Genomic DNA, 27,481 nt, shown 5'->3' with positions numbered 1-27,481 from the left:
CATTTTGGAGCATTGATGTATGAATAGAGTGACATATTTGAACAGCATGACTACGGAAAGTGTAATTACACAAGACATCTTATTAGAGAATATGTGTGCGACAAAATATGCACCATGGCAGCAGCAAAAAATATGGAAAATTAAAGCATTTACATAGTGTAACTGGATTGTCACGCATGCTCTCAAATTTTGTACAGCATAATGTAAAACTGTCTTAATTTTTTTTAAAAAACTAAAAAAACTGAGCTTAGACTTGGAGGTACACGCTGAAGGACACATTATTTCAGTTTATGTGTGGATTGAACTTTATGACGAATATACAGTTGCACTCAAAAAGATTTAACCCCTTCTTAACAAGCATTTTTAGTACCTAATAGAGCACCTTTTGCTGCTATGACCTGCTGCAAACATGATGCACAGCCAGACACCAGGTTCTGACAGCATTCCTGAGGGATCCTGGCCCATTCCTCAAGGCCAATAGCCACAAGCTCTCTAATATTCTTGTGTTTACGTGCTGCAACCGCCTTTTTCAATTTCCACCAAAGATTTTCGATGGAATTCGAGTCATGCGATTGTGATGGCCGCTCCAGTATCTTCCAGGACATTTTCTGAATCCAAGCCTTGGTGGACTTTGAGGTACATTTGGGATCATTGTCCAGTTGAAAAGTCCAATGACACCCAAGCTTCAGCTTTCTCACAGACGGCACAACATTATCCCCTAGGATTTGCTAACACTGGACTGAATCCATCTTGTCTTCCAAACAAACGCGGCAGATTTCCAGCACCAGAAGATGCAAAGCAGTCCCAGAGCATCACTGAGCCACCACCACATTTCACTGTAGGCAGGGTGTTCTTTTCAGGGTTTTCCTTCTTTTCCAGACATACCGCTGATCCGTAGGCCCAAAAAGTTCTGGTTTTGTTTTATTGCTCCACAGAACAGAACCCCAGAACTTTCTATGGTTTAATTATATGGTTTTGAGTGAATTGGAGGAACTTTTCTTGTGCTTTTGGGTCAGTATTGGTGTACATCTTTCAGTTAGAGCATGGAGACCTGCAGTATTTAGTGTTCTGCCACTGTTCCTTTAACTTTGAACTGGCAAAGTATGCTTCCAACAGGATCTCTAGGAACATTCAGTGCCTTTCTTATCGTTTTGTTTCCTTCTCCTTGTTTGAACAAGAGAATGATCTCCTTTCTAAACGTTTGGGACAATTCTCTTGACTTAACCATATTTCTACGTCACCATGAACAAAGATGAAGCCAGTCCAGATATTTATGTTCTATCTCAAGCACATCTAATGCCACTAATGAGGCCTTTGATCAGTGATATCAGGTGTGCTTGAGGAAACTTCTGATTTTCAAATGAGTGCTTTCATGTGGGATTTTATTCAGGAGGTTGAATAATTTTGAGACAGCAGTAGTCGTAGAAAGTAGAATTTTGTCTTCAGTCTGGAGAAGCCACTTGGAATACGGGTTGGGTTGAGCTGTTTAAATTGTTCTTGTTTGAGTTGTTAATCAGCTGAAAGTTTGTACATTTTGCCAATAAATCTGATTTGCAATGGGGCTTGAAGAAGTTTGAGTGCAACTGTATGTGGCGTTAAAGGCATTAGAGGAGATTTAATTTCCTACGACTTTGAACGTAGCATGCGCATGTGCACATACAACCTCTCCCTCACCCCCCTCTAACCTCCCCCCTCTTAACATTTACGAAGAAACGCCCCCCTCCAGAAACTTGCGTAGCACTCGTGAAGTCGTCTTTTACGGCTGGGTCCCCCTGGATCTTTATCTGCCATTATGTCAAAAAAGATGAGCAAAACAAGTCGCCAGCTAACTACGAAGCTATACCAAAGCAACACATACAGAAAACACGTAAGTCCAAGGCGTACGTAATCTACATAACTAGACCTGAGCCGGAAGATTTTTGATTGACAGGAAAGGGAGCAAAGCAAACGCCTCGGTCCGAGTGCGTTGATTGGCTGATGTTTTTCAGGTCCTGCCATGTCCACAGTTATTTTTTTTTATTTTTTATTCTTTTAGAGACCATACATACAAGTTCACTAAAGGTCAGTATATTAATTTTATGTGAATCAGACAAATTAAGCAAAAAAAACAACATCCTCCATAATGCCTTTAACATAACTACAATGCCTGTCTTTGTTATTCCCAAATAGCAGCTCATTAAGATAACTTTATCAGGATTTCTTATCAGGGATTTAACGTCACTAGCTAGCAGCTGACTGCAGCTTTTCAGGTGATAAATGAACATCTGCATCGCTGCATTTCACGCATATCAGCAGGGATCCATCTGTCTGCATCATAAGTCACCACGAAATTCATGATCGCACCACTTTTTGCAGGCCTAAATCCATAAACAGAGACGTGATTAGCATCCTACAGGGAGCCACAGACAAGGCTGGAGTTCAAAGTGGGAGCTACTGAGGAACCTCTAGGTTCACTGAATGTGAATTGATTTGGGTTTGTTTCATTAATTGCAGCTTTGTTAAGGATCTTGCAACACAAAACGCAGATCCGGCTTTGTCTACTAGCGTTTTCTCCCTGTGAAGCCCTGCGACAGTATAAAGTTTAAACACCTGCTGGTGGGTTTGAAAGGAATGTTATCTTTGAAAAATTGCCAAACTTACACCATTTATCAGACCCAGAAAAAGAAGCAATGAATTTTCAATTTTCCAACAGTTACTGAAGTAATCATGTGTGATGTGCCACTCTATGGGTAAATTAACTAGATCTAAGCTAGTACTTCATCAAATCACTTTATTCTACATGCACCATTTAAAAGCATTTTGTTAAAGTTGTTTAACCAACATGTCAAATCGTTGGTGAATTCTCAGAGCCCCCAACCCTGCCAGCGATTTTTAAAAATCTGGAAAATTACACCATTCTACTTAGCAAGAAGCACTACATTTTGCACTCTCCATGGCTCTGTGAACAAATCACGTGATGTTGAGTTCAGTCAGCAAAATTAACTAAATCTAAGCTTGAAATCGCCATATTTCAACAGAATCACTTTATTCTACATGTCACATTCGATAATAAACCATCAGAGTAAGAAACTGTAAAAGGAGAACAAAATCTCAGGCTTTCAACTTTTAAATAATCCTTGAACTTATAACATGTAAGGTACTGGTCTTTCCAGAAAAACTATCATGATCTTTAATTAAAACAACTTTTTTCTACAAATAATTCTGCACTCCTCGCCACAAGTGTGAAGGCATGACAAACTCCGCTGTAATAAATGGTCATGTGACAAAAATTCAGGGACCTTTCAGCTGAACTGTAAGTTGTGTTTACACAAAGCAGAAAGGACAATGATCGAAATAATTAAAAATGTAATTTGTAAAATACTTATGATAAAGTAGAGTGACCATTTTAACACGTGGAGACTTGAATACATGTTGGGCATGTCAATTCCACTTAAAAAAAATATTTTGGAGAATCTTCTTGGCATAAAATCCTCATTATATGAATTTGTATTTTGCTCAAAAAATATTTAATTATTTTAACGCATGAGTACCAGTTTTTTTCTGGGTCTGAAGGCAAATAGAATGAATTTAGCCTGATAGGTGCACATGGAGGCTACAGGGCAAAACACAACGTACTGCCCACATTTGCTGGAAGATGGTTGTGGTGTAACTGCGAGCACTGTGTAGGACAAATGACTCTTTGCCCTTTCTAAGGTGTTTCTTTGTAGCTGTAAGCTGACGTCATCCCAAATTATCTTCCGGCAGGCAGAAGCTGTAGGAGGAAGATATGCCAGGACTCTCTGCTCTGGTCAAGGTTAGATATTGTTTATTCTGACGTGAGTAAGTGGATGAGTTGTCTGCATATTGGTCTGTAGTCTTAATCAAACCCCTCTCCCAACTCCAACATATACCCGAAGATCAGAGAGAATCCTCAGAACTGATGCTGCCATTGCCTGCATGTACTGCTGTTCTGTCTGTTTCACTTCTCCTGATATCAGTAAACGTTACTAGCATCCTAAATCATCTGAGTCTCCACTGTGTCTCTCTGTCTGCCTTCTCATCTTCTCTTGACCTTGCTGAACTTCCACAACAGGGACAACTGTAAATTTATTCTTTCTCTTCTTCTAATGTCTCTCAAACCTTTAGTTCGATGAAATTCGGAGGAGCATGTTGCTACCTTTAAAATCAGCACTATGTTTGCAGTCTAGAATCTCCTGAATCTCCTCATCTACCTCCGAGATGAGTTTTCTCAGGTGCCAAAGTTCGGCTGTGTCTGTGTTATGTAGATGTCTGTAACTGGAGGCTAAATACGGTGGCAGCTGATCAAAATTCTGTTCCTGTTCTCATCACCAGGCTTCGGATCAGCATTCACAGTGAAAAATTTCGTGATGACCCTCAAGCGGGAGACGTTCCCCAAGCTGCAGTAAGACATCCTGTTCTGCTCAGCGAGTGGTGAGAACACACATTCGCATTCAGCACAGCAGTGGAAGCCAATATTTTGCCTGTGCGTCTATTGGCACAGTCCGAGCCAGATAGTGCAGCAGCTGAGGCGCAGGAAGATGTGACCGAGCTTGATTTCTTATTTATTTTTTTCCAAGTCTTAAATGGCTTGCTAAGAGGGGAAAAGTCACAGCTGCAAGTTCTCGCAACTCCAGGTGAGTTTGGCAGGAAAAAGAGCAGACAGCAGAGAAATCGCTTTACCACACTTTCATAGCCGAATAGTTGATTTAATGCACCATGCTTAGCTTTTATATGGTGTTTAAATACAGAAAATGTTGAAAATAATAGTTTGAAAGCTGATTCTATGAGATTTCACAACATCCTGAGCACCGTCAGCTCATCCTGACAGGAAATTAAGCACTGCACAAGAAGAAACATGATATAATAATGTGTTAAATAGTCAAACAAGGCAGACGCCCGGTACTGTGAAAACAGATGAGATAAACAGATTGACAAACGCTTTCAGGTCAGATGTGTAGGATTACAGAAACGGGAGTGAAATAAACAGCATGGATGATGTGTGTTGGTAAGTGGATTATGGGGGATAATGAGAAAGAAAAGCTTTTTCTTCTTTCGGTGCCATCGTTCAGTGTGAAATAGGGGCACCTACTGTTTTAGCTATGTCTGTAAATGCAACGAAATTATGTTTAAGCTTTTAAAGACTTTCAAATCTCTTTCTGGGTGTACTGAGGAGTATTTGTGAGAATGTACACATGGAGCTGACTGGGGCTGCCGTCAGAAGTCTCACAAGAGCCCGATCAGACAGGAATGTTGGATTAGCCGTGAGTTTAGTCAACACCGAATGAAAGGAGGGTGTGTTGAAATTAACCGCGAGGTGCAGCAGTGACCTAAGCTCTTTGGGATGTGATTCAAATGTGGGGTTTTTCCTTTAATTTGGTGGACAATAGAAATCATGCACAACTCTTTAGGTCACATTTCCACCAAGGATTAGGTAGCAAATGGCAGTTTGTGATGAATTTGTTTTGAATACGTATCACAACAGTACAAACATAAATTAAGAAAAGAAAGGCTTAAAGTAGCATTTATCATTTTTTTGGGCCACCTGGGGACAGTAAAAAAAACGAGAAACTCTGAATCTGTTGTATAACCCACTCAGGAACACAAAAAGGCTAATCTAAATATAGCTTTGATGTCTGCATTCCTTTGGTTTTTTAGCGCTTGTCCAGAAAAAAAAAAAAAGCATTGTGTTTTCTGACAGTTTATACTGTTTGTGACTCATCACAAAAATACTTCAAATCGACACCTTTCCCATTTATTTTATTGCAGTACTGTTGCTCCTTTTCAGTCAACCAATCATATAATAGATAGGGTTGGATTTGTCACTTTGGTCACCCAGAAAATGGAGAAAAAGCTTCAAACCTTTCGTGGAAAGGTTGTATTTTACCAGAAACCATGATATTTTCGCAAAGCTAACCAATGCGAGGCTAATGTTACGGTAAAAATCACAGTACAGTATGTTTTTGGTGCAGTGAAAACAAGAATTATACAACATTCAACTTCCTTTTTTCATAAACACTGTTTTAATTAACTGACTGTATTTGTCTTTCAAAAGTCTTTAAATGCTACTGCCAACTATGAATTTAAAAAAGTTAAATGTACAAACTAAATGAATCAAAATGAATGTTCTTTTAAATAAACAGAACAATAATCAAATAAAAATCTACTAAGGTGCAGAATTTAGACAACTAATTGCCCTTTCGTCATATCTGCAGCTTTCTGCTTCACACTTGAGACTCTGTAACTTAAATATTCTTGCTTATAAAGTATATAAAATCCATATCCACATGTTACGGACAACTACAATGACTTGATGGCTGAAATGGAGACAAGAAGGATCTTCATAACGGAGCTTAATTATTTTCAAGGTGAGTTTAAAACCTGTGTTCTCGACAGTAGAAGATGGTAACATGCGCTGCTATTTAAACACTCGCAGAGTTTGTTGTCGCTTTGGTTTGGTCTGAATTGTTAGCAAACGGCTGCTTAAATGGAAGCAGAGTGGTCTAACCCACTTTCTTACTCTTTGAGAAAAATGTGTTCAAAGTTTTGTGTTTTCAAGAATGATCTAACAGTCAAAGTGCCAAAGTAACACTGTATCTGGGTTGTGGGTTAGACCACTTTGCCACTAAAGTCTGGATCATAAAATCAGACAGAAATCATATAAAACTTTAAAGTTTGGATTGCTTGTGGGTTACATCACTTTGTTCTAAACCCCTCTTTTATAGAAATGTTAAATATTGTGCAGAATCCCTGCTAAATAAACCAATTAAAAAAAACAGATAAACATGTTGGCACAGAGTTGTCTATTTTCAGAACTAGCACAGTCAGAAGAGCTACCATTAATCTTGAGTTGTGTTTTTTTGCTGTCAAATGACAGTAAACCTAGTTCATATTTCCCTTTTAGCTCAATTTTGGGTGCCACCAACTCCTTAGATACTCAATCTTGAGGCCCAGTCTTGGGAGGTTCTGTATCAAGGCCTAGCATTTTTTCCACTGAATTATTTGTGTTTTCTGGAGCTGGAGGAATAAATAGGACCACCTCACTGCATAATCTCGCCTCGATTTCACTTCCCCATCAACAGAAATCCTTGCAGAGTCTCTGAGAAGGCAGCAGCTTTGTATTCACCACGTGTTGCTGCAAAACCTGCCACTGTTCTCTATCCGTGACTCGCACACACCTTTGACTCGTCACCTTCACTCTTCTAAAATTCTCCAGCAAACACACACGCGTGCACACGAACAACACCGGCAGACGAAGCCAATCCTCCTGCATCTAAACATGGCGAGAGACGGCGGCGCAGGTGCACACAGCATACATGAAGCCAGCAGCGTGCACACAGTCATGCAACTCTCACACTATTTTATCAGCCTGTGAAACGCTCCGGGGCTGTCTTGTGTGTTTGTCTGCATTGCCGTTTCTGGTGTGTTTGTGATACAACACGACCGCGTTCGCTCCCTGCGAGGCCCCTTATTCCCCCGGTGGAAATGAAACGTAATGGAGCCGATTCAATAAGAACGCTGCCTCCTCGGGAAATGCGGAGAATCAAATCACACTGAATCCCTCAGAGCCTACCCAGCATCCACTGCTGCCTCGTAGTCGGAAGGGGGAATAAAACAATGGTGGCTAATTCACTTGGCTCTTACGTTCACACAAGCAGGGATGGAGTGTGATACAGCGAATGTGGAGGGCTAATGAAGCTATTCAGTAACACGCTGACGACAATATGTTTGTATTTTTTAAGTGAATTCATCCAATTAACAGCAGTAAACACAGAAGAAACACACATGGCTGCCGGGCTGCTAACACACTCATTGGGTTTTTTCTCCTTTTATTTTATAATTTACAGTTCTTGGGGTACAAATGCTACCAGATGTCAATTATACATACCGAGGACACGATGAGGGCTAATTTTTTTAAAAAGCTGTAATCGTGAGAAAACACTGGAGGGAGATACAAACACTAAGCTTCGGACAATATTTAGCTTGGCAGGTTGGGAGCGGAGAGAGAAAGATAAGCAGTGTCCCTGCTGTGAGGTTATGCAATTTGGTGGAGAGCCAAAAAAGAAGCACTTAAAAAAAAGAGAACGTTCCAAACCTGATACTACAGCGTGCCACCTACGCGATAAACCACAGCGTAACTGAAACATCATCTGGAAAAAAACACACACTTCCAATTTACCGTGTTGTTAAAACATGCAGCTCAGAACATAAATTTGACACATCTGAGAAACGCGTCTAATCCTGAAAGTAAATGTTACGGAGCAGACTCGAATGTTGTTTCAGGCTGGTTGCAGCAGACTGGGTGAGCCGGCGGGCCTCGTGGTCATGCTCCTCACTGCAGAGGAAATGGCAGACGGTTCCCAAAGGCTTATGAAGCTCCTTCCAGCTTCTTTAGCTGTTTTTGTTTTTATACCGCCACAGTTAAATTGAAATTTCTGACAGCGCTATGTTTGAAGGAAGAAGAGGCAATTAAAAATGAACTCCAGTGGATATTTATGCAGCTGCACATTGACTTCTTCTTCTTTTCTTTTTTTGGGTTTCCCCTTTGACTGCCAAACATGGCGGTGCTAAGAAAGGCAATTGTACGTTTTAGAGCCCCAGGAGGAACTGAGAGGCTGCAGGGCCAATGTGATTCTGGTTTTCTCATTTGAATGCTGAGGAAAAGTTCTGGTCCTGTTGTTCAGTGTTTTGCGTGAGACAGCACAAAATACATGTCAGATATTAGGATGACAATATAATGATTAGCATCAGCAGCAGCAGGATCAGTGTTTTTACCTTTTACCTATGCCTTATTTAATTCTAAAACTGTAATATTTATCTACTTTTTGATCTATTATTTACTATGTTTTTGTATAATCTGCAAACTGACAGTCAAAACAATCAAATGCAGATCAGCTGTGATGCAGAGAATCCTGTTTTGGACATTCTTGTCTCTCTTATAAACTACTGTAATACTCTATCCCGTTTACATAATAATACAGAAGTCCCTTTTTTTAAATCTTCTTTCTTATTAAGGGTCTATGATATGCTTTCGTTTCAGGGATGATACCAATACTGGTTATAAATAATCACTACATGAAAAACAAAAAATATTGGGGACCTACATAAACAATTTAAATCTTTGTGTCAAAATTTAAATTCACACAAATTCCATCACAAAGCTTTGCTGAAATGTCATGTTTACTTGTGTTTTACATATATTTAACTAAGAGAGGTCTTCAAAAATATTAATTCTGCGGTGTTCGGAGCCAAAATTGTACATTTTAAATACATTTATTTGTATTAGAGATCAGTTATTAAAAAATACATTTATTATATTATTATATTTATTCACACCAACATTTAAATAACATAGACAATCAGGAAAAAAAACAAATATTGGATCCCATAATCTGTCGAATATTTGTTGTATTAGCTCTGTTTTGTATTATTCCTACTCTTAAGGCTTGTTGGTCACAGGGTTATGCTACTATAAGCAAACTTAAAGTCAAAATCATTAGTTGTGATGCAGAGCAGCACGTTGTGGACAGCTAAAAGCCATACTTGTGTGTCTTAAAGACAACTGTAATTATTATATTCCCACCTCAGTCACATAACAGTCTACCAAACGATAACACAGGTTTTATTGTGGTTTATCTTGTGTACTTCTATGTATTTTCATGTTTTAATGCATGACTTTTGGAATCTAGTTTGTTTCATCAGTTGTTTTACTCACGAGAAATTCACTTTTAGCATGGGTCACTGCTTTAAAAGGTGATCTCTGCTGTCTAAAGCACTATGTATCCTGGTTAAAATAGCTGCCATGTGAAGTATTAGTATTATTATTATGCTATATACTGAAGCTGCATCTAATGTGATTCAGCTTTGACTCCAGTTTGATTCTGAGTCATAATCTTGTGACAGTCACAACATGGCAGCACCAACAAACAGACTATGCAAACACTAATATACAACCGTGACATTTAGAAAACCACATCGTGTTTGATTCGGGGCACGGAATGGGCATAACACAACAGAGATCAATCTGCTCCTCTTCAGCAAACCAAAACGATTTCCTGATTTGAAACTGAAAAAACTCTATCGAACACGCAGAAGCATCCTGAGCACGGCGAGCACTGAAGCTGACTCGGGCGAAATCTAAAGCTGTTTACATTTGAACTTATCACGGCGTGCCAGCCATTTTAAAAGAGAAACATAAGTATCGGAGAAAAATAACATTTTCCTTCACTCTCAGTTTCTATGGACATGTTATTGCTTTGATCAAATCTCCACAGTCCTAAAGCTCCGATATCAGCTCATGCTGTCATTCAAATCCCATAATAACAAACACTCCCCCGTCGGTTGGGACGCCCTCCCCTCCCACACCCGCCACGGCTGGGTTTAATTCACTTCCTGTTCAGTAGGGGGCAGACAGGAAACAGGAAACACACTTCCTGATTCTCTCAGGAGGTATATTTTTCTTCTGTTTGGGGATCTGGGAACGAAACACAATATCTTTAAGAATGTTTCTGTTCGTGGCACTTACACTGCTGCAATCACAGCCTCCTTAAAAGAGCAAGTGTTCCAGTTCTGGGGCAGCATAGTTAGAAAAGGGGGCTTGATGTACAGTGTGAAAACTTACACTGAAGATAATCGACAAAGACTTCATTCAAGGAGAAAAAGATCGAAACACATTTTGTGCTCTCAGTGCCCACAAGTCTGCCAAAGGCTAACTGAAGTCAGACTAGTTACTAACATTAATAGGAAAGTTCAATCGTTGTCTCAGCTCAGTCTTTGTGCTGTAGGAAAATGACTTGCAATAAAGATTAATGTTTCTAAAGAACAGTCGAGCAGCTAGTGAAAGCCTGGAGTGTAATGAAATGCAGTGACCCATTGAAGTTTATCAGACATGGTTGTATATTTTAGGGTTTCAATTACACCACAGATACTGATCTGCTTCTATTTTACTAGATAATACACAATTCAGATACATTCAAGTCATTAAAATCATCCCGGTGCATATGCTTGACAGGTAAATAGCCTAGCAATCCATGAAGAAATAATTTGCATTTCATCCTCCAAGCTGTTCCTTAATGCTGCTTAGGTGGTCATGAACCTTGTTGTAAAGCTGTCTCTGAGGGTGGACATGGCATGGTAGCTCAAAATGACAGCAAAAACATATTTTCTGTATGTCAGAAAATGTACGGTACATAAGCTGTAGAACCTGTTTAAACCATCAAGTACAGCCTGCTACTGTTTAACACTGTAGAGATCTGTGGCAGTTGTGTGTGGGCAAGGAAAGAGCACAGTTTAGCTAGCAACAGGCACCATGACAAAGACTTCTGTGACACTTAATGTGTTCTGGCCAGATGTCGTGTTTAAAACAAGCCAGGATCAACTAGGACAGTTTGTCTGTATCTCATCTGTAGCAGAGGACCTTAGCAGCCCAAATTATGTGTTCACTGAGTAAAACGGCAACATTAGCACAATCTGATAACCAAGAAAACTATTCAAAATGTTCTCTAAGATCTACGTGACAGCGGAGCGGACATAAGCAAAGGGATTCTGCTTAAGTTCATACTGATACCAATCAGTAAAAAATGCCTTGATCGACCTCTTCCAACTATGAATTCTAAGTTACTGACTAATGTATGCCTTATTTTTCAAACAAAGGCTCGAACAGCCTGATGTATGACAGCTGTTTTCTATGTCCAAAATATCCAAATTCCAATTTTTAATCATATAAACCAAAAGAAAGATCAACACATCCTTATATTTGAGAAGATGAACCGATGAATACGCTACATTTTTGGATTATGAGCCACTTAAACAATAGAAAGAAAACCCTGATACGAAATCATTTGAGTGCTCATCCATTTCCTTGTTGCTGCCGTCACACTTCCACATTTCAACATGTTCACTTAGAAAAGGTATAGAGCTAAAAAAAAAAAAGAAGCGAAGGCAGGGAAAAATAGTTGCTTATGTATGAAACAAGTGAAATGGCTACAAATGTAAATAAGATAGTAATTACACAGGAAATCATGAGTGAGTTCTATCACCTAATTAAATCAGACTCCATACATATAATGCTAGTATATAATCTGCTGTGCATCTGCGTGCCTCAACACAGCAGAAGATCAGAGACTGGAAAAAAAAAAAGAAAGAAAAGACAACGTGCAGTGACAACAGCAGCACAATGAATTATGAATCAATACGAGCTACAGCTCTCTTCAAGTAGACACAGGCTGCTGAGGCCATCTGGGGATGCGTGAAAACCTCGACTAAGACAAACCCATTCATTCAGCTGTGAATGTGCTCGCCTGAGCCGACTCTGCCCGTCTCTGCTACACTGCAGGCTTTCCTCGATTGGCTTCAACTTAAGTTTCCCAAATCCATCTTAAGGGCGACGAATCGCTCCGTTCATTGATCGGAGGAGGATTGGGGAGCGGCTCAGCACAGACCGGCAGTGCTGAGAATTGCTGCAGCCGACAAGAGGCAGGGTTTGAGAACATTCTGGCTTTCACTGCAGTGGACTTTTGGTTAAACATTGAGTCTAGTAGAACCACTTGGCTGCTGCATATGAATACAAAACAGACACGGAAAGGAAAAAGGATCTCCATGCCAGGAAAAGATGATTTTTTTCAAAGTGATTGAAAGCTGTCAATCGAGGACACGCAAGGTCTGAGCTGCTGCGGGTGAATTATTTTTAGAAATATGACGGAAATGCAGTGAAAAGGTGGCAATAAGAGAGAATCAACAAGAGAACAAAAGACGGAGAAGGAGAGGTAGAAAGGTCAAGAGAGGCAGAAAGAGAGACAGATATTCAAAGGTTCCCATTCACTCGCTGCCTCCCCTGAGTAATCCCACATCCCCCTGAGAACAGCACACGGTGTCTAGCAGTCGGAGAGCTGACATTTACCGCCTGCCTTCTGTTGCTGTGATTATTTTCTCCTCCAGGTGTGATAGCCGGCCTGCCGTCTCTCTGCAATAATGCTGCCTCAGAGTTAGTGGAGCTGGGAAGGCCAGAGTGCGGCCCGGACAGACCTTTTACTGACACACCGAGAGCGAGTCGCGCTTTTTGAATCGGAGGTAAAAAGGTTGCAGCTCTGTGATTGGCAGCCCGTCACTTGGCCTGGAGGGAAACGGCATCCACGGGAGATTGTGCATCGAGTGGTATTACAAAATAATGAGTTTTGTTATTCGAGGGAGATGAGAAGACATGAAATGAGGTAAATTCAAGCTGACCCCTCAACAGAACGCTCTAAATGCTTAAATCCAATCCTACCTGTCTGCAGATGGAGGCCGATCATTGCGGGCCTTGCTGACTTGGGTGTAGAGGGTATCGGAGTGCTGGTGCTGGTGGAGCGGATGGATGTGGGGGAGGTCGTCTCGAGGGCTGTGGGGCCGACTGTGGCCGCTGTCCACGGAGCTGTTGAGGGCGTTGATGCCGGTGTACGGATGCTCCTCCTCGGAGGATCTCTCAGGCGTTCGTATGTCCAGGATCTCGGCGTAGTCCCGTTCTCGGGCCTGACGCTCCCTCAGCTCCCTGGTCTTTGCTTGGATCCTGAAGATGAGAGGAAGAAGATGCTAATACTGAAAATCTAAACTTACAGGCAGAAATTTTTATGTTATGTCAAAATGAACACAGTTTAAACAGTCGTGAACAAAAGTTTGCATTCACATTTAAATACCACATACACTACCGTTCAAAAGTTTGGGTCACTTAGAAATGTTCTCATTTTTGAAAGAAAAGCAGTTCTTCAATGAAAATAACATTAAATTAATCAGAAGTCCAGTCTAGACATTGATAATGTGGTAAATGACTATTCTAGCTGTAAACAGCTGATTTTTAATGGAATATCTCCATAGAGGTACAGAGGAACATTTCCAGCAACCATCACTCCTGTGTTCTAATGCGACATTGTGTTAGCTAATGGTGTTGAAAGGCTAACTGATGATTAGAAAACCCTTGTGCAGTTATGTTAGCACATGGAAAAAAAGTGTGACTTCTCATGGAAAACATTAAAATGTCTGTGTGACCCCAAACTTTTGAACAGCAGAGTATATCATGGAGGACTTGAGTTTCCAATGACTCCTATAACTCTGATTTGTTGGTGGAATCACTGAAAGAAATGCATCTGTCACAAAAAAAAAAAAAAAAAACGACATATTTTGGTTATTTCATAGAGCTATTACAGGTTTTCTTGAAATGTGACAAAATTTGTAGGGTCAAAAACATACATACTGCAGTACTGATATTTGGCCATTTTCAGCTCAACTAGATGCTTTTTGTCGCTGTCAACAAGCTTCTGGTTGTATCTTTGACCTTCCTCTTGACAGAATTGTTGCACTTTAACTAAATTTGTGGGTTTTCTGACACAGACTTACCTTGTCATTTCAGTTGGGATTTTATTAGCTACTTCATCCTTATGCTGCCATTGGGTTTAGCTGTTAAGAGCTGTAAAACATCTTGCGCATGTGCTACCCTAACATACCGCATTACACTGATGATGAAGGACACAGCAACAAGAGCTGCAGGAAAAAACAAAGACCTACATTTGTGATTTGTGCAGCTACAACAAATTTGAAATTAAGACAATGCTGAATGTGCTGTTGATTGATTTTTTTTAATCAAATGCATTGTTTAGTTTGGAAAATATGCCAAAATAGTGCACATATTTCCTTCAGAAATTTGCAAAGACCCAGATAGCATCTACAAATGACTCAACCAAGAGTCCAAACCTCTAAAACATTCAACCAAACATAACAGAAACTCAGAAAAAAATAAAATAAAATACAAAAAATCTTCAAATTTGAGATGCTGGCACCAGTAATTTTATTTTATTTTTTTAGCCCTAAGGCTATTTGCAGTGTAATTATCCTGTCTTTATTTTCCAACTCTTATCTTGGTATGTACAAGAGTTATCTATAAAGGCTGTATATTGTTTTTTGCCCACAATAGTCTAATCTATCCAGAAATCTTATCAGTGTTGGATTTTGTAGGCTGCCTGTAAGCATCGTTATGTTGCCGACTACATTCATATGCTACTGCTGGATCAAGATATCAAGACCTGTCAAACTGTCATGATTATATGTTACCCTAAGGTACTGTAAATGTTGCTTGTTCTTTTGAAAAAAGCAAAATAAAGTAACCAGAAAATATCACATTTCCTGTCCCATATTTCACGGCACTCCTCTCTCTGATGACTGACCATTAGAAGACTGACAGAAGAATAAACTTGAGTAACCTCATTGTAAATAGTTATTTTAGAAACGCTTTCAGGGCATAAATGGCCTCTTTTGTTAAATTCAGCCTGAGTTAATGAAGCCAGAAGAAGCAAAGAGCACTCAAGTCGAGCATATAGGTAATATAAAAAACCCCAAAACTACTGATTGGATTCAGCTAAAACGACCATTCAACTTTGGTGTCTTTGCTCTGCTATAATTCTGCTGTTACTAAGATTCACTGGAGAACCACAAACAGACATCATTATCATACATACAATACACGTATAAATGAATGCCTTCTCTATTGTGTTTCAAGTAAATTATGCATACTATACCCCAATAGCTCTGTCATAATATAAAATTATGTGACCCGACTTTCCAATATTGGCAAATGACTAGAGCTGACACAGAGAAAAGTAAATCAATCTGCAACTATTTTAATACTTGATTAGTCATTTAATTTTTAATCAGCAGGGCGAGAAATTTTCTGCTTCCAGCCACTCAAAGGTGAATAATTGCCAATTTCAGCTTCTTAGTCTTCTGGGGAGTTTGGACTGTTGGTCTGACAGAACAACGTCTCACTTTTCAGTAATTTCAGACTGCATACTTAACTGAAAAAATAACTGAGAATAATTAGTGATGAAAATCATTCAATCATTCAAAGACAACACATGCTCAATTGTTGCCATTTAAGTTTGATAGCTTAAAACGTGGAAATCACAGTATTTATGTTGGTCTTAGCCATTTAAACAACCAACAATTAATGCCAAATCATGCTTTTCATGTCCACATGTGTGCGATTATACACAGACGTATGCATGATGTAAATTTGATCTTTCACCCAAGCCTGTGAGGTGCAACATCTGCGAACATGAGGTCTGTCTGCAGTGCAAATGTGTCGACTGCAAACATGTCAGGAAAACAAACGGTGCTTGAAACAAATGCTTGTCCTGAGAAAAGACTGCGAGTAGATTCTCCGTCATCCACACCTTTATAATTCATCACACAAAGAGTTGGAAATGAAGTAGCTGCTGGTGGATTTTGCAGGCTTTGATTTGTATACGTTTCCATGGACAGCAGGAAGTCCTAAATTCTCCAGATATCCTGTGCCAAGTTCACACACTGTGCTTGGCAAAGCTCTGAAATAAATAAATGCAGTCCAATCTGTAACCAGCTGCTGTATCCTGTAAAAAACTGCAAATCACTGTCAGAGCTTCAGAAACATCCATGAGAACCTTTGGTAGTTTCAATAGAAACTGTCCCATGAATTGCACTTTACTTGGAGAAAGAAACACTGAAATATTTAGCACAACAAATGTATGGATGGCAGTGACATTCTGTATGAATAATTGTTGAAACAGCTCCACGGGAAACTGAGCCTGGTGCTTTACTTGTTTCCACTTTGTTAGGTAAAACCCTAATGTTGATAAAGCGATGTAGTGTGAACACCGTGTGGGCTCGGAGATGTTGTAAATCTCACGCTGTCATGCTAAAAAAACAGCAGACAAACCCTTGTAACATCTGCTGATTGTTTGCTGTGGCTTTTTAACTTTCCATTATAGAACAGAGAGAAGACGTGGAGTCTATTATTTATGCTTTTTTTTTCCTCTTCCCCCACTGAATAATACCATAAACAATGTATAATAGTCTCTCGCCCCCATAACACCTTGTACAAGGGAGCACTTTGTACTCAGAGAGCCTCTAATGTATAGCTAACATGCTTTTCGCTTTCTGTTTCCAACACGCAAACACCTCTGACATCTTTCCTGTCTCGCACACACACACACACAACAACTCATACACACAAAAATCACACACTCGCTCTGTCTCTTCAGGCCATTATCTTGTGAGTAACTGGCAACACCATTTTCTATAGCAGGGGGACTACCTATCGCGCAGCCCCGTAATTACAGTCTTGCCAATTATCAGAGCTTTACAACTACCAATTATCATACTGCTCTCTTTTCTGCAGGGCCCCTTTTTAATGGCAGTGGGAAAGCGAATGGGACAAGCGCGGTGGTGACGAGGTAGGGGGTGCAACTTCACTGAAAACTCAGCGGGCAAAAATCTGAAACGCTTCCTCCAGAAAATTTGCATGCTGTGCATAATGAAACAGTAAGTCTAACATGGAGGACTCCCTATTGGAGAGTGCAAAATGTGGTTTAAAGGAAAACTCAGTCAAAATGCTTGGAAACACTACTAAAAAACGCAGCTGTTAATGAACTTGATGGCTTTAAGAGCTCCCCACTGAATCTGGAAAAAGGAGGGGTAACGATCTTTTTAAGCAAGAAGTACACTTGTTCACACAACTTCAAATGAAAGCCGGTGGATTTGTACGCAGTGTCTTCACTACTTGTGGACTCAGCAATTATCTAATAGCACAGAAGGAAGTGGGGCCCTTGAGGGATCTATCTTTAAACCCAGAGGAAAACAGTGTTTTCCATCAGAGAGAGCAGCAGCAGCGGCAGCACTGGGAACAGCTACTGATTGTATACACAAGCGCAGTGGCTGATAAGATAAGGCCAGACATACCAATCCAGCGCCTGGCCTTCTCTGTGCAGCCCCTTTCCATAAGGAGGTAAAGGACGGGTCAACAGGCCCAGTTTCTGAGTGAGGAAGGATGCAGCTGAGAACCAGTTGGGTTGTGGGAGAAAGTACACAATTTTAAGAGCTGCAGGATAAAACAAGACCTACATTTGTGCACTCACTCACTCACTCACTATCCATTTTATGTCACTGTGCCACTGCAACCGCGGGTGTGACGTGCAAATACACTAAATCTTGAATGTGCTTTTCTTAAGTTTTTCAGTTAACTACACTGCTTAATACACTAAATGTCAGAAAACAATGTAAAAATCCCCATTAAAATTGCAGGGAACAAGAAAGCGTCTACAAATGGCTCAACCAAGAGTTAAAAACTTGAAAATAATCAATTTAACACAACACAAACTGGAGAAAAGCAATATATCTTCCATTTTTACGTGCTTGTACCAGGTTCTACCTAGGCTATTTTCAGTAACATTGATACCTGCATTTTTACACTCTTACATTCTCACTACAAGAGCTATTTTACATGTGGATCTTGTTGGGTGTTTTTTTCTCCCCCGCAGTAAGATACTAAATATTCCCAAACTTCTTTTCTTTAAGCCTTTGCATTTCATATATCTCATGCTTCCACTGACAGAAGGAAGTCCTAAATTCTCCAGATAACCTGTAGCTACGTTTATACACTGCACTTGGCAAACCTCAAGAACAAATACATTGACACAGGGCTGCAGCCTAATCTGAAACCAGCTGCTCTATACTGAAAAAAAAAAAAACATCGCAAAGTCCCTGTCAGAGTTTCAAAAAAATCCACAAGAACCTATTCTAGGATCAGTAGAAACATTCCCACGGATTACATTTTAGTTGTAAAAAGAAACACTGAAATACTCAGCACAACAAATGTATGGGTGATATTTACACTCTTATATTGGTGATTATAAGGGTTATCCAGACAACTGTATCTTGTGGGGTGTTTTTATCCTAGAGCAGTCTAAAGATATCAAGGACTTACAGATTTCTTTTCTTTTAGCCTTTCCATTTCATATATCGCATCATAAAATGTTGGAAGCAGAGATATCTTTTAAACTTTGTGTCAGGGAGATGTTTGGAATCTGGTTTGGAAACTTTGAAAGTGGGAAACTTTATGACTATGTCTTTGAATTCATAATAATGTGTGTTAAACAGAAATAAATGTCATTATTTTATTTTCTGAGTGTTCACATTCACATTCACTTTCAGGCAAGTGTTCTAAGTATCGCTTGGATTTACATCAATCGTTATTAAACTACTTTGCCAGCATCCTTCACTTCCTGCTTTCTCAGACAATGAGATTTTTTTTACGCAAAATCATCTTTCATTCATCACCAACATAGCTAGCTATTTTTGTCATCTCCTACCTACACAGTCGAACAGTTGTGGAGAACAGTTGTTACAGTGACAATTGTATTTTGTGAGAAAGTATGTTAAAGAAAAACTTTTGCAGCAATACATTCATCCAATTCCATTGGCTGACATGGATGTCTTGATTGACTTTTTTTCCGTAGAACTGGGTCACTATTGGAACCCATTGTAGCAAGAGTGAATTCAGGATAACTGCTGCTGTCATCCTCGACAAAAGACCAAGCTTTTCAAAATGTCCAATGCCTCCAAGCCGCCTTTAAAGTCCACAGAGAGCAACTGTTCGGCTCCCTGAGTGTTGCTTTAAGACAAAGTCTCCATCTCTGTATGTCAACACGACATGCTCGTAAAAGCAATGCTGTTAAAAATAATTCACAAACACAATTTGGTTGATCGAAGTGGAACAGGAAGGAAACCACACTTGGCCTAATCACTAGCTTGTCAGTCCCTTGGATAAGCAAAACCATGTTTTCTTTCCAACCTTGATGGTAGATGAAAATACTCGTAGCATGAAAGGTGAATGATTAAGAAAAGCAACGAGAGGTAGTAAATAAAGAGCCAGAGGTTGAAAAAAAAAAAAAAAAAAAAAAAGCTGAGCAGAAAGAGAGGAAGAGGCAGCAGATAAAAGGGTATAGAAATGGCAGGATGGGACATTATGGTAGAAGAAATGTATTTGACGAGTGACCTTTCTACCACATCAAGCCAGAACAATGGTCCATTATGTGCCATTGTGCTCGGAGTGTAATAAACCGTCCTCTTAGCGGTAATGCTGACACAACTGACAGATTGCTGTGAAAGGCAGGAAGTACACGAAGGGAGAAGGTCCAGCGGGATAAGATGGCTGCTAAAAGTCCTTTTGGATTGATAACATGCGTGTTTGGAAATGTATTATGATTTGACGACAAGTAGCCTAAGCCAGTTTTAAAGAAGTTTCTATGGTGAGTGTTGCAGATTTTCACAACACAATCAGGCCTTAACAAACAGCAACCATGGAATTAAGAATTCTAAAGACATTTTTCAAAAGTCTTACATACATACATCTATGCGACATCAGTGATGCAGGAAAACAAAAAAACGCATTGTGCACTTGCTTAACTTGAATAGTAGTACTGAGCAAGTGTGTAGGTCAAGGGAAGTTCACTGAGATGAATGGCTTCATATTCAGCACGGTGCCTGCTGTATAGATTGAACTTGTAACCTTTGGACTTATGACTGCTTCTTAAAACAGTCACTGAAGTCAAAGCGTGATTTGACTGAATCCACAGATGTCGAAAGCAAAAATTGTTGGGTGCATTGGATCAATTTTTGGGCAGAATACCTTGTAGCATCCAATATCTGAATTGCTTTTATTGCCAAGTAGGTTTTTCACATGCTAAGAACTTGACAGGATCACAGTAAACACCGAGAAGTAGAACGTCTCTGAAGAGAGATAAGACAAAAACAAAAGCAAGTCTTCCAAGTCAACTGACAGTAAGTGTTGGAAGAGCATTGTGTAAAAAATTATAATACTAGGTTTGGACTTCTGAATCTCGAGAAGAAAACTGTTGTATCAATGGTTGGTCCCCAAGTGATGGTCTAAGCCGAGGTCTCAAATTCAAATGTTGATGTTTCTAACCAATGACTGATCTGATTCAGGCCAAGTATGATATAAAATACAGCTATGGCCATATTGGCTCTTCAAAAATGACGATATCAGTCATACTAAACAGCAGCATACTTTCTGAGCTGCCAGTCTGGATTGGTGTGGAGTCCTCTGAGACCCAAGACTTAAACCTGTGAGGAAATCCATCCATCTAGTCAATCACAGCTGGATTAACTGTAGCCTCCAGCGGTGGTCAATCAATAAACTCTGCAGCGAGGTGTCAAAGCTCCCAGCTGAACCTTTTGGAGGGCAGCTCGGTGAAACAGTTAACCGGATCGTTGTTTAACACCAAAGCAGGCACATGCTCCACAGGATCGCCCCGTCAATATCAGTATATCTCGGCTAATGGGTAAACACCAACTAGAGGCGTGCTTGTGCTTTTGGGTGCTCGGGGGAAGAGGGGAACGCTTGGTTGGAGTTAGTCAAACACCCTACGCTGAACAAAATAATTAATGCATTGACTTGAGAGCTACTGTCAGACGATCCCAGGACAGTTCCTGCTCTGTGGATGCAGAAATTGCCTCCCTCCATTCGGCTGTTTTGTTGTTCCTCATCTACGAGCTTTCCTGATTTCTCTTTGTTCTTTCCTGCCCTGAAAAATCCACAAGGAAACCAATAACAAAAGAAAGAACAATAGATGCACTAAATAAATAACCCACCTACTACTAAGCCTCTAGGATAAGTTTGAAGAAACATGTCCAAAACAATACTGTGTCTACTTCTTTACAACTTGTCATAAGAAATACACCTCTATGAGTTCCAAATAGATTTAGATTGAGCTAATATAAGGACATCAACAAACTTTCATTTTCTGATGCAGATTTTACATAAATCAACATCACACCCTCCATTGCCTTTAACAGTATACAAAACAAAGTTGTGGAAACTTCTGCAATACCTTAAGACCTAATAATTCACATCTGGAGGATACCAACAGGAAAGAAAAAAGGAAAATGCTTCCAATTTAATTTGTTTGAAAGTCACAAAAAATACAACTGAATCCATTGGGGCTTAGTGTCCTGACAACACTTTAAACCTGCAGAACGGGTTGATTGAATGGACAAAAAGGTGCATTTTACTGGTGCCTGTATGTGTGAAATAACACAAAGGAGCCGAGGTTTGAAGGGTCCAAACTGCGTGAAACTTCATCTTGGTAATAAATGCATGTTACTGCGACATTTGAGAACAAGAAATAACAGAGAAGCCACGGTTTGGATTAACACACAAAAGGACCATTCTGAACTTTTAACGATATCCAGCCTAACAACCAAATCATCTGACGTGGCATTTGCGCTAACCTTATGCCAATTAAAAATAAAGACTCAGCCATTATCGTATTATTGGACTATCTGCTCTGCAGGCGTAAAGAAAGAATACAACCAAATTTTCATAACGAGCAACTGTGGGGAGTAATGACTCCTGCCCTACACCAAGAGCATGGGAATTAATTAGCTGGCAGGGCTGTAATGGCCTTGGCATTTATAAGCTGCCGCCCCCAAAAAACTGGCACAGTGCCCGTCTGACATTTAGTTTGGTGGAGAGAGAGAAAGTGATGCAGTAGGAAAAGGGACTTGTAGTCTTGGGGCTGTTTGGTTTGGGGCCATCACCCATTAACAGTGAAAAACTCAACCATAGAGCTACTGTATAAATAGCTTAATTACAAAGCAGAAAATATTCATTGTGCTTGGTCTATAAAATCGTGGAAATGGGATTCTTTCATTCTTATTTTAAGCTGAAAAGCCATAAGTCAAGAAGTATAAATATTTGTACACCAATGTCTACATACTCTGGTGTTCTTCAGGTCTGGTACTGTTCTAATTGTTTGGATTTCAGACATTGTGTTTCTAACTTTGTTTTAACAATTTGACCAGGACTCTCTTCTGGTGTGATGATCCAGTGCAGAAAGTTTCTACCATAAAAAGTTTGTTTCTAGTTTCCCAGCTGTGGAAGAGCTTGACTGACCAGCTCTAAGCCCTGATTTCCATGATGTTTGTTATTAAAGAATGTAATTTAACCTCGGAACCCAAAGCCTGCCAGTAGGTTGGATAAGCATGCTTTGTTTGAAAAAAAGAAGAAATAAAGCCAACATTACACCATGTATACAAACCAGAAACCTTAAAAACAGAAAGAATCATCAGATTTTCAACTTGCCATTGGTCGTTAAAACCATTATGTGACTGGGGTGTTTCATCAAAATCACTCTGTTCTACATGCCTCATTTAAAATTTGTCGAAAATAAACTGTTTGCGTCAGATCCTGTAAAAACAAAAAGTGATCCATTACTCAGCACAGCCGAGAAATATCAATTCATTCAGCTGAGACCAACAGTCACGCAATAAAAATAATTCAGGGACTTTTCGCCTTAACTGCAAACTGCAGTCACACAGAGCAAAGTATGATTACAAATTAGAAAGACATTGAAGCTGTAACATAATGCAGCACAGCTCAGAAACAGAGGAGCACATTGTCTGCAAGCTGTTGGAAGATCCATTCCGCATGGGAAACATCTTTCTAGATACTTACATAAGAGGGGTTGTTGAAGTCTAACAGACGACATGGTCATCAATATCCCCCGCCACATGTGATGTCTATGAGTCTATTCCAAAATAGTGATCAAGGGCCATAACTCTGTTAAATATTATGCACAAGTCTCATTTTTGAACTTGATCAAGGTGTCCATGGTGTGAAGCTACACACTAATTTCGTAATCCTAGCTGTAATAGTTTTCCGAGAAAGCTGTCCCCTTCATGTTGGACGGACGGATGGACGGACGGAGGCCAAACCTATAATCCCCCTTTTCCACTTCATGGAGGCGGGGGATAATAAGTGAAATATTACTATTATGGGGGGGCCAACATTTGCCTTCCAGCATTGGTAAAACCTGTGGATATCAGAATACATGTTGATTCCAGGTTGTTTTATTTTTCTGGCAAAATTAGTGATCATTTCATTGTTTTTCTGATTTAAAACTTTGTTCTCCTGCTCTTTGAGCTCTCTATACTTTTAGGCCATGATTATGTATTTGCATAGAGGTGCAGGATTAATTTTGCAGTGAAAAATCAACCCACAGTGAAGGAAAATGCACAGGCAGCCAACAACACCCAGAAACTGCTTGGTGTTTGGAGGGTAAACACCTCTTAATCGTGTTTTGATGACACGAAAATGTTCGTGACATGCTAAAGTTCAGATGTCTTCATATTTTTGGCCACAGAGTAAATATTACTTATGTTTGGGAAAGAACAGAAGAAATAGAATAGCAAACATACACTAACTAATGTTATCAAAGCAGAAAGCAGCACTAGAGGACTTACATACATACGTTTTTTTTTTTTAAAACTGAAAGCGTTGTGAAAGAAGCCGAGAAAATAAATTATCCCATTCATTTAGCTCACTGTGTGTTATGTAGCTTGTAAAGCTGCAAAGTTAGGACAATTCCCCCCCCTTCTTTGATACTGGAATCCAGAAGGGGCAAAGTATGACAATCCAGAGACAAAAGGACTTCACAACTCCAGCACCGAGCATGAAAATACACTAAACAGCAATTTAACATTCACGGTCTCACCTCTCTGCTCCATCCTCATCTTCATCGTCTCCTCCTCAGACACCTGCGTCTCCTCCGGCCTCCACTTGCTGGAGCCTTTGCGATCCATCTTTTCACCAGGCCGCTCGTCTTTGCGGTGCTTCCCGAACCTAAAAGCACGAAAACGGTTGTGTTAATTTACTGCATTTACGGGACTCTCTTGCAAAGTGGAGCTGCAGTGATGATATCTTTGCCTGCCAGAGTCTTGACAATAACCCAGTGTTGTCACAAAACACCCCGCAGGTATGACTTAACACTCCATCAAGGCCTCAAATGAAGCATTTGAAAAGTACTTCTCACAAGTTCAAACCCAATTCAATTCGTTTAAAGTTGTGGAGGAGGCGTAGACGCAGCCCATCACAGTAATTATATTCATAGGGAGGGAGTGACGCTTAACGAAATAGGAGCTATTGCAGAGATATTTCAGCTTGATTGACTCAGTATAAAGCTGCAGCCTGTTGAAGAAATGACTTTGGCACCGCGCTCGCTTCCACAATGAACCGCCGTGATTATTCACAGGGAAATTGGTCCACAGAGAATATCTACGACTTCGAAAGAGACAAACCAAAGAGGTGTGTGTCTGTGTGTGTGTGTTAATGAAAGAGACCGACTACAGTGAACAAGAGACGAACACGCAGAAGAGAAACTCACTGAATGAAACATTAAGACCAGAAACTAAAACTACGGCGAAGACAACTTAAGGGGTGTGTGTCTGTGCTGGTGAAAGTCACACCATCAAAAAGCTAAACCAAAGCAGCGGAAAGTGAGGATGTTCACAGATGAAAGAGAAAGAGTGTAAATTGCCTGGATGTATGTTAGAAAGAGGGGAAAAAAAGAGACTGAGATGTGAGGCAGGTGAGTGCGCTTTTGCATGGAAAATCAATACAGAAGAAAGAGATCTGAAAACAATAAAGCAAATCAAAGAGAGGTACACGTGAAAGAACGACCAAAACAAGAACAATGATTCCGCAGAACAACAAAAAACCCAGTGGTGAGAGTGTGTAGGAGTGTGTGAAACACCGGGAAGCAAAACAGAAAGACGACAACAGCGGTGGCACAAGGTGAGAGGAAACAATGAAGCGAGAGAAAATACACGAAAATGAAACAAATTCAAGAGGATTGTGTAATTCTGTGTGTGGGAAAATTAAATAGATGAGAAAATGGGAAAGAAAAGAGAGAGGGAGGATAAAAAATGAGAGTAAAAGGAGGAATTATTTGCCGTACCAGGATCAAAGATTGAGAGACATCAATAAAAAACAAACCGCAACGTAGTTACCACAAAAACTCTGATATTTCACGACTTCTCCCACAAATATACGTAGCTATGTTGGACGGAAAACTTCTCCTGCCTTGTTTATGGTGTTTACTGGAAACATTTCAAACACAAAAAACATTTTAATAGCCTGTGTGAAATTCAGATTTACCCCATAAAAGTGGTACTTTTACAAGAGAATGCTTCGACTTTGATGGATGGAACTCATGATGGAGTCGCGGACTGAAGTCAACAACGGAGCTTCGTGTTTAGCAGAAACTTCGGCCTGCAGCGGTTCATTGTGATAATCTCCCACCATAAAACCGGAAGACGATTCAATGGCTACTGATTAGTTTTTCATTCATTTGTGACGAAAGCGATGCGCTAGCTTCACTTATCAGTGGTGAATAAAATGATATTACTGGAGGCCAATAAATACTATTTATTTTTGTCGATTAACGATGAATTCAGATTATATGCACAAGATGTGGATACTAAAAAATATATGATCAGATATAAAGATAGATTGTATATTATCCAAATATTTTCCAAGATTATATTTTGTTTTTAAATTGCCAGTTCAGTATGCTTGTTTTTTTGCATATGAAACTCGGGGATATTGAAATATATTTTTCTAAATTGTATTTACTATTATTTCTCATCATGTCATGTATTAGCAATAATACACAAGCATATTAATTAGTCTTTGATTAGGTGTGACTTAAAATACACAAAAAAGTAAGACATCATGAAAAGTCCCATCTTTAAACAAATAATTCAAGTTAAATGGTGATGCCTTAAGAACCATATGTAGTTGTATGTATCAATAATACAAAACTAAACCTATAGAATCCTGTTTATTTTGAATTACTTGGTTGCAAAAGTAAGAAAAAGTTATTTTCGTTGAACTTTTAGACTGATTAAGTAGGTATGATAAATTGTAACAAACAAATTATATAATCTAGAAATTTTTAATATGAGCATATTTTAAAATTTACAGATCCATTTTGTAGGCTGGAGAGTGTTACTTGTTCTATTACACTCATTGAATTAATTTACTCATTGGAAAACTAGCTTGAGATTAAACTCTTCAGGCAGCTTACCATGAAGACACCACTTTACTCCGCACCACATCCATGATGTGTACTCTGCTACATGCACTGCACACAATAGAGTACTGCAAAGAATAGAGTAGGAATTACTCTGCTAAGACAAACTGTATGATCAACACCGTTTTTAAATTACCCCAACTATCTCTTTCTGGATTATGTTTTGCCCAAAAAACAAGAACATTACTACATAATATTATCAGTAATACAGTGTGGGACCTTCGTCAAAATCCCTTGGTCATCCCGTACAGCAAATTACGGACGACAACTCCTGCCAAATCCAAATTTTTGGTAGTCCGTACAAATTTCTGGTCGTCCGTAATTCGTGGCGTTTTTTTTTTTTTAGTTGAAGCAAAAATAAAATTGATTAAAAAAGTCACTTTTTTTAAATCTTTAATTATATCTTGTGTAACTTTAATACTACACTCCAGTAAGACTTAGATCATCATCCTGAGATCATTATGATCACTTTTAATATGGCACTCTACAGAAATAACATTGAAAATTTAAATGTAGCATCAAGTCCTCCAGTAGCACTGAGATCATCATCCTGAGATAATTTTTAACATAACAACTATGTACATTATTACTAGTATCATCTATCTAATATTGAAATAAACTTATCTCTGATAAGTTAGCACAAAAATATCACAAAAAATGTCATACCAAAAAAGTCCTAAGACCACATCATCCCTGAGAATATTCCTGGTTACAAAACCCAAGCGTCTGCCTTAACAATCTGTGTGATCCAA

The 27,481-nt window shown here is 39.5% G+C and overlaps 1 protein-coding gene across 1 annotated transcript in view; it reads right to left on the bottom strand.

Annotated features, from left to right (window-relative positions):
- The window catches only part of pard3ab (par-3 family cell polarity regulator alpha, b), a 335,934-nt gene that overhangs the window by 58,185 nt on the left and 250,268 nt on the right, over nucleotides 1-27,481 (bottom strand). The window contains exons 21-22 of the mRNA XM_051953203.1: nucleotides 24,353-24,478; nucleotides 13,262-13,543 (exon numbers count right to left, since the gene is read on the bottom strand). Coding sequence (XP_051809163.1) covers nucleotides 13,262-13,543; nucleotides 24,353-24,478 — 408 coding nt within the window. The remainder of the gene's footprint in view (nucleotides 1-13,261; nucleotides 13,544-24,352; nucleotides 24,479-27,481) is intronic.

Source organism: Acanthochromis polyacanthus, chromosome 9 (assembly GCF_021347895.1).
Source record: "Acanthochromis polyacanthus isolate Apoly-LR-REF ecotype Palm Island chromosome 9, KAUST_Apoly_ChrSc, whole genome shotgun sequence".
NCBI lineage: Eukaryota > Metazoa > Chordata > Actinopteri > Pomacentridae > Acanthochromis > Acanthochromis polyacanthus.
Note: the sequence above shows the minus strand (reverse complement) of the source record. Positions and strands in the feature narration are given on the sequence as shown.